The 12,632-nt window shown below is 32.8% G+C and overlaps 1 protein-coding gene and 1 long non-coding RNA gene across 2 annotated transcripts; one reads left to right on the top strand and one right to left on the bottom strand.

Moving 5' to 3' along the window:
* Positions 1 to 2,087: 2,087 nt before the first annotated feature.
* On the top strand, positions 2,088 to 3,059 carry LOC107936489 (uncharacterized). The gene is made up of 2 exons (XR_001694409.2): positions 2,088 to 2,441; positions 2,719 to 3,059. It is a non-coding gene; the product is annotated as an uncharacterized lncRNA (long non-coding RNA).
* Positions 3,060 to 3,841: 782 nt separating this feature from the next.
* LOC107936486 (chlorophyllase-1) lies at positions 3,842 to 10,361 on the bottom strand. The gene is made up of 2 exons (XM_041074952.1): positions 10,089 to 10,361; positions 3,842 to 4,726 (listed from the first exon to the last, which is right to left on the bottom strand). The coding sequence occupies exons 1-2, from the start codon at positions 10,359 to 10,361 to the stop codon at positions 4,055 to 4,057; spliced, it is 945 nt and encodes a 314-aa protein (XP_040930886.1). The 3' UTR covers positions 3,842 to 4,054.
* Between the last annotated feature and the right edge of the window lie 2,271 nt (positions 10,362 to 12,632).

Below are 12,632 nucleotides of genomic sequence, written 5' to 3'. Positions count from 1 at the left end.
GGCACGATTCCCCGAATTGTCGAACGTCGAACATTTCCTTCGTTTTAAAATTTTTTTAGAAAACATGAACGAAATTCTAAAAAGACATCCGATTATTTTGGGCAAACAAGAAATTGCAACCCAGCACGATAGGGCACGATTCCCCGAATTGCTAAACATCGAACATCGTCTCCGTTTTAAAGAATTTTTAAACGAATAATTATAAACCGGCTTGGAATACACTAATTTAACTTGAATTAGATTTAGAGAATTAGAAATCATAAAGTGATATTTGTAAATCAAAATAAAATAAAAAACGGGATAATATACATGAGCATAATAGATGCATTAATATAAAATAAAATAAGAGACGAGAATAACAAAAATTAGCTAACACGCGAAATAATCACAGATCAAATATAACGAAAAGTAAAATAAAAACTTAAGTAAATGATATATACGTAAATAAATAAATAACACAAACAATGATAAAAATAATAATAATAACAATAATAATAATAATAATAATAATAATAATAATAATGCAATGATAGTAAGAAAGAAAAAAGTGATAACAATAATATGTCAAATAATAAAGATTAATAATAATAATAAATATAGCAAAGATAATGGTAAGAATATACAATATATAGAGTATTAGAGGTAAATACACAATACATACATATTAGAAATAATTATAAAAAAACAACTATTAATAACTATATAAATAGATATATAGTACTTGTATATACATGGCATAGTTAAAAAAAAAAAACATGAACATAAGATAGTATGAGAAATAATAATGTATAAATGATGTAGTATTAAGGTATATGCATAACAATAAAAATGCAATATTAAAAGATATATACACGTAATATAAAAATGTACCCGTATTAAAAAATATATACATAATAAAATGCAATCTTTAAAATATTTACATAGTATATACATGCTAAAAAAATAATAAAAAAGATATTAATGATATTACATAGATATATACATATATCAAAATGAACACATGATAATACTCGAAGCATGTACACAATATATAATATATAAAAAATATATAAATATAATATTTATAAAAATACATATACGGTATAATGTTAATATGTATGCGTAATATGGGGTATGATATAATATTTAAATGTGTATACATGAATTATATATTAGGAATAATAATAATAATAGTAAAATCGAAGAGCATCTAAAAAACATAAATAAATGAACTTTTTAGTATAAAAAGTTAAAGGAATAAAGAAATAAGTAGATGAACAAGATAATAAATAAAACAATTTAGTTTGAAATTATAAACAGAAAATAAAATAAATAGAACAAATAAGACAAAAATAACAAATAATATTGATGGAGCAAAAAGGACAACGTGATAAGGATATTAATAGTAATAATACAATGAGCACTTGTAATAAGCCATGAATGTAAAAATAAAGGCAAAAGAATAGTACAAAACAATGGTGAAATAAAAATAAAGAAAAAACAAAAATGGAAACTAAAAGAATTTGAATTAACATAAAAAAATGAAGTCTAAGGCGTAAAATATAGGTAAATTAATAAATATAAAAATAAAATAAAATATAAGGGGTTGAATTTAAAAAGAGCAAGTAAATAAAATACTAAAGAAAATAAAAATAAGACCAGAATATTGAAAATAATAAAAAATGAAAAATAAACAAGATTAAATAGTCAAGGAACCGAAAATAAAAAAGCAATGAACTTTAAGGGGTAAATTAAAAAGTTAGAATTTGAGCTAAAATGAGATACATGTAAGGGAAGAGGGACTCATATTGTAAATAATGAAAAGAAGGCCATCAAGGATCGAAATGAATCACGCTAAAACAACGAGGGACTATCTGGAAAATATTCCTAGCCTTTTATGTGCAGTGTTTCGAAGGACCCAGATGTAACCCAAACGAAATCTAAGAGCTAAATTAAAAAAAAACAAAAAAAAACAGAAAATGGGGCCTGGTCGAATAGAGTTGCAAAGGAGAATGACTAATCTAGCAAATCTTTCATTTAGGGATAATGCACACCCCACTCCACCATCATAATCATTTAAACCAAAAAAAAAACTTTCCTTTTTTTTTATTCCATTACCAACTTTCCCCTTTTTTATTTTTTATTTTATTATTCCATTACCAGCTTCCCCCAACTTTAAACAAAAAGAACAGAGAGCTTCCCTGCTCTCTCCCCCTTTCCCTTCTCTTTTATTTTCTGCTAGGGTTTCAAAGAAACCCATCATTGCCGCCCTTCAACCGTCGTGCCACCACCGCACTCGGTGGCCGACGATACACCAAAATGGGCTCCTTTAGCTCTCCCATTTTTTACTTGTTGGAGGCTAGCTCCAAAAACGAAAAGACAAGGGTTCAACCCCCTTTTTAGACTCAACCACGCCGAACGGAGGGGAAGGCTCCGATAACGCGGCGACGGGGCCGGATTTGGTGAGAATCCTTCCTCTTTCCTTTTATTTTTTTCTTTTTTGTATCTTTGTTTAATAGATTTGTATAAAAAATAAAAGAAATATTAAAGAAGCAAGAAAACGAAAAACGAAAATAAAGAGAACAAAATCGGAGATCAACTTTCTGTGTGTTTTTTGTTTGATTCCTTGAAAAATACGCGAGTGATACAATTTTTGGATCCCCCCTTTACTATGAAAAATTGAAGGCTTTATAGCCAAAAACCATACATTTTCTACCTATTTCTTTGCTCCAATTGCAGGTGTTGAAGAAACATGGGCGAAAACATGGAGCGGGGTATACGGGGATCCTGTCTAGAGTGCTGACGTGGGGGTTGAGTTTGTAGTCTGCTGAAAATTTTTGAGATTGTGGGCTGGTAGGGTTAGTTTAGGTTGTGGGCTGATGGGGGTTTTAATTTGGGCCATGTATTATTAATTGGACTGTTTTATTATTTTTTTGGATTTTTTTTATTTGGGCTCGGGCTAAGGTTGAAATTAGGTTTGGTTTTATTGGGCCCCGGGCAAAATTTGGGCCTTACAATAATTTTTGGCCCCTAAACTTGACAGCTAAATTCATTTTGATACTTATATATTTTTTACTCAACTTTGGCATTTTAACTTGATAATTAGGTCCATTTTGATTTTTAAACTTGAAAAATATAAAATTTTAATAATGTAACACTCAGAGATTATGTCATATCATAACTTAAATATTAAAAAAAATTATATAAAATTTCAGATGATGACATGATAAATTTTAGAGTTTCACATATAATGTTCTAATAATCAAATCAATGCTTGAACCAGTGAGACCACTAGTTCTGGATTTAATTAGTTTGCTCAATTAAACTACTAGACTAACAATAATTGAAATTTTATAACAAAAAACTTTAAAATGTAAAAAAATATATATTAAATTTGTTCAACCTATTCAACTATTGGTTTTTGTCCCAATTTTCGATTGTTATCAATTTCGAGTAATTTTTTATTCAATCGTTTCAACTCCTTTGTTTGGACTAGTATATTAGTCAATTCTCAATCCAATCAGTCTGACCAACCAATTCAATCATGTTCTAAAAATATTGATCATATCATCAAATATTGACTTGAATTCAAGTTCAAGTACCAAAATAGATATAATTATTAAGTTCAAGTATTAAAATGAACAAAAAAAAATGTGCAAGTAGTAAAGTAATGCTAACATAAGTTTATCTTAAAATCGTTCATTTCAACTCATCATGCTTATATGTTAATTTTTTAATGTTTGAAGGAATATTTTTAAAAACTCACATAAACATTTTAATTGAATTTAATGTTTGAAGGAATATTTTTAAAAATTCACATAAACATTTTAATTGAAAGGAATACCATTTGTAACGTTGTAAAAGTGGATAGAATAAATTACACCAAATTAAAGTATAGCATTGTGGTTTAAAGAGATTACATCACTAATTCCGAGTATGATAGAGGGACCAAAACCATATTTTGACCAATATTTATTCTATCATACATAAAAGCGTATACTACCCAAAAGGAAACAAAAGATCTAAAGGAGGCCTACATAATAAAATCTTACCTTGCCCAAATCCAAGTTCCGCCTTAAGAAGCATCGAACTGAGCTTGATCAAGTACCACGGGAGCAACGCCAGGTTCGTTCACTATAGTATTAAAATCCACTTCATTATCTTGAAAATAGTAATTCAGAAACGCAATGACGATACCACCGATGCATCGCCTCAAGGGATCTCGAGGACCTTTCCCATTTACGCACATAGAATCCGCCATTTTCCCCATAAGTCCTGACAGATCGTCATTTAACATATCCATGTGACCATAATTTTTGGCAGTAAAATGAGCTCGTGGGGGATTGGACTCGTTGAAAAACTCCTCGTGGTTATACTTCTTAGGAGCGCAAGGGCATGAGATCAAGCCCTTGGACTCGGGACCTAAGCCAGTACCGATGACAGCTATCGGAAATGGGACGTCGAAAGATTTGGGTTCGTAGGTTAAGATGTGGGGGGTGGTAGTGCCAAAATTGTTGCCAACAGGGTCGATGCCAATTAGTGTGGAAAATTTTTGGATCGGGTCACCGTATCCGAGTGCGAGCGCAAATGCTGTTTTCCCACCCCTACTGTGGCCTGAAAGAACAACAGTCTTTAGGTTTGGTTCAATATTTTCAGGGAGTACAGACTGAAGGCCTGATTGTAACCAATTTGCCACTTGTGCTGCACTCTCAACCTCCCTAATTCCCTTAGGAGGCACTCTATACAGCTGAAAAACCAAATCAACAACACTGTTAAAAGAAATATATATATCTATATATATAATATAGGTTAAATAAGTTCCAAGTCACTGTACTCTTTTATATTTAAAATTTAATCCCTTTATTTTTTTTCAAATTTTAAAATGAAAAGTTCAATTGTTAATATAATTTTTTTTTAATTAAACTGAGGTTCATTATCTCTTTTTTCTTTCTTGGTCCAAATTTAGAAAGAGTACAAAAGTTTAAAGTATATTTTTACTTATATTATATTTAAGTATATGCATAATTCTAACCCAAATTCAAAAAATTCAGCCGATTGAACAAAGTGGTTATTTCTGATTATAGACCCTCTTAAAGTTTTTTAATTCAATTTAATCCTTTTAGTACAAAATTTGTATGTTTACCGCAACAATTTATATTTATACCTCAACCAAAATTTTTTGGTTTCGCAATACCATAGTCATTAGCAACCCAAACACAATCAACCCAAAATTATTTGAATAAAAGTAACTCAAAATTATCCAACCTCCAAACTTGAAAATGATCGAATCCTAGATGACACAAAAAAGAAAAAGTGTTAAGAAAAGAAGCTTAAAGAGTTGAATGAATAACTGTTAATTCCTTTGAGTAAAAATGCAGTAAATATATACAGAAAATGTAACTAACACTATAACTAATTACATACTGTTACTTAATTTCTAACTAACTATACAAATGCTGGTACAACAGTTTTACACTCTCAACATGCCCCCTCAAGTTGGAGGATGAAACATGTCTTTCATTCCCAACTTGGTCACTAAGTATTTGTGCTGAGGAATGCTTAATCCTTTAGTGAGTAAATCTGCCATTTGTTCATTTGTTGAGATGTGCTTTGTTTCCACGTCACCTTTTTGAATTTTCTCTCGAATAAAATGACAATCTATCTCAATGTGCTTTGTTCTTTCATGGAAGACCGGATTTGAAGCTATTTGAAGGGCAGCTTGATTGTCACAATGTAACAACATTGGTTTTGAAATTTTAACTCCCAACCCAGCTAATAAATCTTTCAACCAGACTAGCTCTGCAACTGTGGTAGCCATACTTCTGTATTCTGCTTCTGCAGATGATCTAGATACTGTATTCTGTTTCTTGGATTTCCAGGAAATCAAAGAATTTCCCAATTTGACACAATATCCTGTAACTGACTTTCTAGTCATGTTGCATGAAGCCCAATCAGAGTCACAATATGCATGTATATCTGTCGTTCCTTCTGCTGTGAGAAAAATACTTGACCAGGATTCTTCTTGAGGTATCTCACAATACGCAAAGCAGCCTCATAATGTTCCTTCTTCGGTTTCTGCATAAACTGACTAAGGTGCTGTACTCCAAATGCAATATCTGGTCTAGTATTGGTGAGATATAGGAGTCTTCCTATTAATCTTTGATATATGCTTGCATCTTCTAATTCTGTATCTGCATCGTGTATGTCTAGTGCTGCATCATATTCCAGACTTGTCATTTTTAGATTCTGCTCCAAGGGTGTATTTGCAGGCTTTGCATTTGTCAAACCAAGATCATTAATCAGTTCAAGAACATATTTTCTCTGATTCATAATGATACCCTCTTTAGATCTTGCTATTTCTATGCCAAGGAAATACTTGAGAGTACCAAAATTCTTCATTTTGAAATTCTGATGAAGAGTTGCTTGTAAGTCTTCAATTAAGGATTTGTCATTCCCAGTGATCAAGAGATCATCAACATAAATGAGCAAAATAACAACTTTGCTACCAGATGATTTGATGAACATAGAGTAGTCATGCTTACTTTGAACATAACCGGTGTTGATGCCTCACTGAGCTTCAAATTCCATTGTCTTGAGGCCTGTTTTAATCCATAAAGGGATTTGAGCAGTCTAAATACATGATTGCCCCCTAGAGTGCCAAATCCCTGAGGTAAGTGCATGTAAACTTCTTCATGAAGGTCACCTTGAAGAAATGCATTATAGACAAACTTCTTCATGAAGGTCACCTTGAAGAAATGCATTATAGACATCCACTTGAATGAGAGGCCAGTTAAATAAAGCAGCAAGAGCAATAACAATTCGGACTGTAACCTGCTTAACAACTGGGGAAAACGTGTCCTAAAAATCAATACCTTCCTTTTGACTATAGCCTTTAGCCACTAATCTGGCTTTATAGCGTTCAATAGTGCCGTCTGAATGGTATTTGATTCGAAACACCCATTTGCAGCCAATGGGACGTTTTCCTGGTGGGAGTGGAACAACCTCCCAAGTTGAGTTTGCTTCTAAAGCTTGAATTTCCTGTTGCATCGCAGCTTTCCAACAATCATGTTGAATGGCCTCTTGGTAGGTTCGAGGTTCAGAGGTGGTAGAGATGGAAGCAACGAAATATTGAGTGTGTAAAGGTAAGTGATGACATGTTATAAAGTTGGAGATTGAATACTGACCTTGTGCAGTAGTAGAAGAAGATGAAGAAGTAGGACAAATGTAATCTTGCATCCAGACAGGTGGTTTGGTGTTTCGGGTGCTTCTTCGAGAAGGATAAGAGGGTAAGGAAGATGTTGGTAGGGTAGAAGAAATAGAGGAAGTAGGGAGGGAAGGTGGTGGTGGTGGTGTTGAAGTGGTAAAAAGAAAATCAGGATCATGCAAAGAACCAAATGTATTGTCATCCAAGGGAAAGAGGGGTTGATCTTTGGAGGGTGTTGTAAAAGGAAAGACAGATTCATGAAATAGAACATCTCGACTAACAAAAAATTTTTGGGAAACAGGATTGAACAGGATATATCCTTTTTGGACTTGAGAATAACCCATAAAAATGGATGGTGTAGCTTTGGGAGAAAATTTATCATGCAGATTGGTTACTGTGGCATAGCAAAGACAACCAAAAATTTTAAGGTGAGAAAGATTTGGTGGCCTATTATACAGCAGCTCAAAAGGTGTTTTCCAGTGAAGTACTGCAGAATGTAACCTATTAATTAAGTAACAAGCTGTTAAAACACATTCCCCCCAAAACTTAACAGGTACATGCGATTGAAATTTTAATGCTCGGGCAACATCTAAAAGATGGCGGTGTTTGCGTTCGGCCACACCGTTTTGCTGAGGTGTGTGGACACAAGATGATTGGTGAATGATTCCAAGGGATTGAAAAAAGAAAGTACCTTCTTTAGTAAAAAATTCATGACCATTGTCACTGCGAACAGTTTTAACAATTCCAAAAAATTGTGTTTTGGCTAACATAATAAACTGCTTAAGGTAAAAAAAGGGCATCACTCTTAAGTTTTAAAAGATATATCCACGTCATTCGAGTATGGTCATCAACAATGGTTAAAAAATATCTATGACCAGAATGAGTTGAAGTGCGATAAGGACCCCAGAGATCGACATGGACAAGAGTAAAAGGTTTTGATTCTCGTGAAGTACTTTGTGGAAAGGGTAAGCGTGTTTGTTTTGCTAATGGACAGACAGTGCATGTTTGAATGTTATGAGAATGCACAGAGCCATTATGTAAAAAGTGTATTTTATTCATCTTTGAAAAAGATGTGTGACCAAGTCTAGCATGCCACAGAGGGTAATCAACATGCTTAAAAACAGATAAAGAAGTAACATTTGAAGAATGTACAGGAAGAGGTACGGGTAGGGAAGTGGGAGTTGAGGAGGGTTGAGGGAGGAGTAGATAAATACCATCTTGTTCCTTACCAATCCCCATCATCTTTCCACTGCAAAGGTCCTGTAAAACACAAAATGTAGGATAAAAGGAAACAAAACAATTGAGATCTTTGGTGAGTTTAGAAATGGAGAGAAGGTTAAAATTGAATGAGGGAATGTAAAGAACATCTTTAAGAGTGTGATGAGGTGTAAGATTATGAGTACCAATATGAGTGATGGTGGCTGTGTTACCAGTAGGCAATTTAACAAAAGTGTTGTTAGCACATGCAACAGGTTGAATTAAAGCATTAAAAGCATGCGTCATGTGATTAGAAGCCCCAGTATCAAGAATCCAATGAATCGGATCAGATGCATAAGATATACCTGCCATGTGAGCTACAGCTTGCACAGAAGAGTTCTTGTGTAATAGGTCCAAGATCTGTTGATACTGTTCAGCAGTAAATGTAGGAGCCGAAACAATAGATGGTGAAGAAGCAGGCATAGCAGGAGAATCAGAAGAAGGAACAACAACTTGATTGACAGTTGGTGATTTCTTCTTGGTGAACTTGAAATCAGCAGGAAAGCCATTGAGGCGATAGCAATCGGTTCGAATGTGACCCCGTTTTTTGACAATAACTACAAGACAAATCAGAACGCTTCTTGGAAACTGAAGAAGTTGATGATTGCTGACTAAGAAGAGCAGTAGGTTCCGAGACAGGTAGTGGAGAAGCAAGTTCTCGTTGAGTTTCATCACGCATGACAAGCGAGTAAGCCTGATTAACTGTGGGCAAAGGTTGCATCAAAAGGATCTGGGATCGAACATTAGAATATGTTTCATTTAAACCCATCAAAAACTGAAAAAGACGTTGTTGTTGAAGTTGAGCATTTCGGTGAATAAGATCACAATCGCAGGTAGATGAAGGAACAAGAACATCATATTCATCCCAAAATAATCGAAGCTTAGTAAAGTAAGTGGAAATAGAATGAGCTCCCTGAGTGTGAGTGGAAATAGCACGATGAAGATAGTAAATACGAGAACCATCAACCTTGTCATATCGTTCCTGAAGATCCTTCCAAACAATGGCAGCATTGGACGCAAAAACAATTCCAGCAGAAAGTTCCTGAGTAACAGTGTTAAGGATCCAAGAAAGAACCAAAGCATTGCATCTATCCCAATGAGGCATTAGATCAGCATCAAAGTCAGCACGGGAACATGAACCATCAATAAAACCAAGCTTATTCTTGGCAAGAAGGGCGATACGCATAGACCTGCTCCAAACGCAATAGTTTTCAGTTCCAGTGAGCTGATGAGAAACCAAAAGCATTCCTAGCATGTCAGAAGGATGCAAATAAAGAGGATGGCCAAATGGCAAATTGAAAGAGGAAGGATTAACCATGAAGAAAAAAAAAGAAAGAAGAGAAGAGAATAATGAAGAAGAAAACTAGATCAAAGATGATCAGGAAAAACCTGGCTCTGATACCATGTTAAGAAAAGAAGCTTAAAGAGTTGAATGAATAACTGTTAATTCCTTTGAGTAAAAATGCAGTAAATATATACAGAAAATGTAACTAACACTATAACTAATTACATACTGTTACTTAATTTCTAACTAACTATACAAATGCTGTTACAACAGTTTTACACTCTCAACAAAAAGTCTAAACTCAAAATTTACTTAAACCTGAATCAACACAAATTCAAAATTTAGAGAGAGAGAAGGGAGTACCTGAGGAGCGACAAGAATGAAACCATGGGAAGATATGTGGTTGAGGAGGTCAGTGTAGAAGATGTTGCGAAGCATGAAGCCATGGAAGAACAAGATGACAGGGTAGGTGCCTTTACCGGAAGGTGTGACGATCAACAATGGCTTTGGAGGTGGAGATTGGGTTGTTGAACTTGATGATGAATCCACGGATATGGTTTGTGTCTGGTATTTTCCGGCGAGGAAAACCGGCAACACTCTTGATGAACCAGGCTTCGTTTTCAATAGCTGTGCCATGATGGTACTTCTTTTATCACAACTTGGGATACGAAAATTACGTAATGGGTTCCGTATTTATACTCTGATTTTCGTGTCCCGATTTGTAATCTTTTCTATAAGGATATAGGCAAACTAAAAAAAAATATATTATTTTTATCGGACTTATATTACATTTTAGCTATTTATATTTAAAATTTTACGTTTTAATCACTTACGTGGTTTGAAGTGATCACTCTACGGTTAAAATCTATTACTTCCCTAACCCAGTCCTATATGGCAGTCCAAATGAGTTTTAAATGTCAACTTAGATGTTTAGTTGTTAGGATGAAAATAAGTTATTAATTAAATAAATTTAATTTGGACTATCATGTAAGACATTTAAGTTGGCATTTAAAACTCATTTAGATTGTCACGTAGGACCACAGTTAGGGAGGAAACAGAGCTTAGCAGTAAAGTGACCACTTCGTAACAAAACTGTAACTTAAGTAACTAAAACCTAACATTTCAAACATAATAACTAAAATGTAATATGAGACAAATAAAAGAGACTACTTTTAAATTTACCCATATTTTAAAAAATAAGATGATCTTTAATTATTTGGACAATTGAGTATCCTTTTTGTTTGGGGGGCGGGATGATACGATATTTTTTTAATTTCTTATTTTAGAAAAAAATTAGGACACTTCTTTTAACAGTGATTCCTTAATGTGGCGTTTGTAGATTAAAAATTACTAAATTATTAGAAATATATATTTTAGTCATTTAATTTTAAAAAGTTATAAAATAGTCATTAAATTATTCAAAAGTCTTTATTTAAGTTATTGAACTATTCAAAAGTTATCATTTAAATTACTGGGCTATTAATTTTTTTTTTAAAACCTGACTTGTAAGTTTCAAGCGACAATTCGACGATCGATATGATGAAACAGTACCTATCAACAAGTAGGAGAACATACATTAGATCCAAATTAATTTGACAATCAATGTCAGTGATTGAGAAAGAAAGTTGTTTAGATTTTGATTCACAGATTCATGACGTTCAAAATTGGTTCATGAAAAAAGCTTGAACTGTACAAATAAGATAAATGAAATATTTTGATTGGTGCAAACGATGCAAATAGATAATGCCATATTTTAAATGAAAACTTTCGAATAGTTCAATGATCATTTAACTTTTTAAAATTGAGTGATCAAAGCGTAGACTTATTAATAATTTAATTACCTTAAATGTAATTTATCCTTGTTATTTTTAAGTAAGTGACATGTGCAACTTACATAATAAATATGTCATTTGAGGTAGTAATATCACTATTAAAGTAAAAGTGTCCTAATTTTTTTTAATAATCTCATTATAAATTTTGATAATATCTGTTTTTTTCTGACACAATGTTTAAAACTACTCATTGTTCATTCTCAACCCATAAACAGGAGGGATAATGCGTTTCAGCGCACTCGAACCCACGTCCTCCTACATTGACAATTATGTTCATGCCAATCTAATTAAGACTCAATCGATAAAAGTACTTTAATTTTTTAAATAACATAAAAGTTATCATATTCTTTTGGATAATCTGCAAAAATAGTCACTTTTGTTTGTCCCAGGTTACATTTTAGTCACTTATGTTTGAAATATTACATTTTAGTCACTTATGTTATTATTTTGTTACGAAGTGATCACTCTACCATTAAGTTCCGTTATCTCTCTAACGGTAATCCTACGTGGCAGTCTAACTAGATCTTAGGTGCCAACTTGGATTTCTAAATGGGATGAAAATAGATTTTTAATTAAAAAAATTAATTAATTACAATTTTTAAACCTAAACCTTAACTAAAAAAACTATTCAATCTCCTATTTTTTATTTTTCTTCTGTCTCTTCTTTTTTTCAATGGTTTTTTTTATTTGACTGGAAAAACTATTATTAAGATCAATATAGTTGAAATTAAATTGACCTCTTCATAAAAATGGATTCAATGGAGGGTTCAGGCATGTCTCCTTTGCATTCCTCTATCTCTTTTATTCAATACTGAAAACAAAAGATTGAATTTTTTATTGTTTAATGAAATCCCTAAATTAAAATTCTTGAAATTAAAAATCGGTTTCTTCTCAACTTCAGGTCACCTTATTGACAGTGAAATCAATGTTTAAGCTTGAAAATGTACGGTACTTTTCTCTTGTCTAATGTTTTTCTCCAGTTGGATGGCAGGGCTACGATTGAGTTAGAAATTCTTAGATTTTTTGGTAATCCACTTGAATTCCTTCAAGAATTTTAATTTAGGGTTTTTATTAA

Source organism: Gossypium hirsutum, chromosome A08 (genome assembly GCF_007990345.1).
Source record: "Gossypium hirsutum isolate 1008001.06 chromosome A08, Gossypium_hirsutum_v2.1, whole genome shotgun sequence".
Classification (NCBI taxonomy): domain Eukaryota; kingdom Viridiplantae; phylum Streptophyta; class Magnoliopsida; order Malvales; family Malvaceae; genus Gossypium; species Gossypium hirsutum.
This window is presented reverse-complemented; position numbering and strand designations above follow the sequence as displayed.

Coding starts and splice junctions, on each gene's coding strand:
- LOC107936486 (XM_041074952.1), bottom strand. CDS start 10,361: ATGGCACAGCTATTGAAAACGAAGCCTGGTTCATCAAGAGTGTTGCCG. Junction 4,727..10,088: donor TCATTCTTGTCGCTCCTCAG/GTACTCCCTTCT, acceptor TTGGTTTTTCAG/CTGTATAGAGTGCCTCCTAA.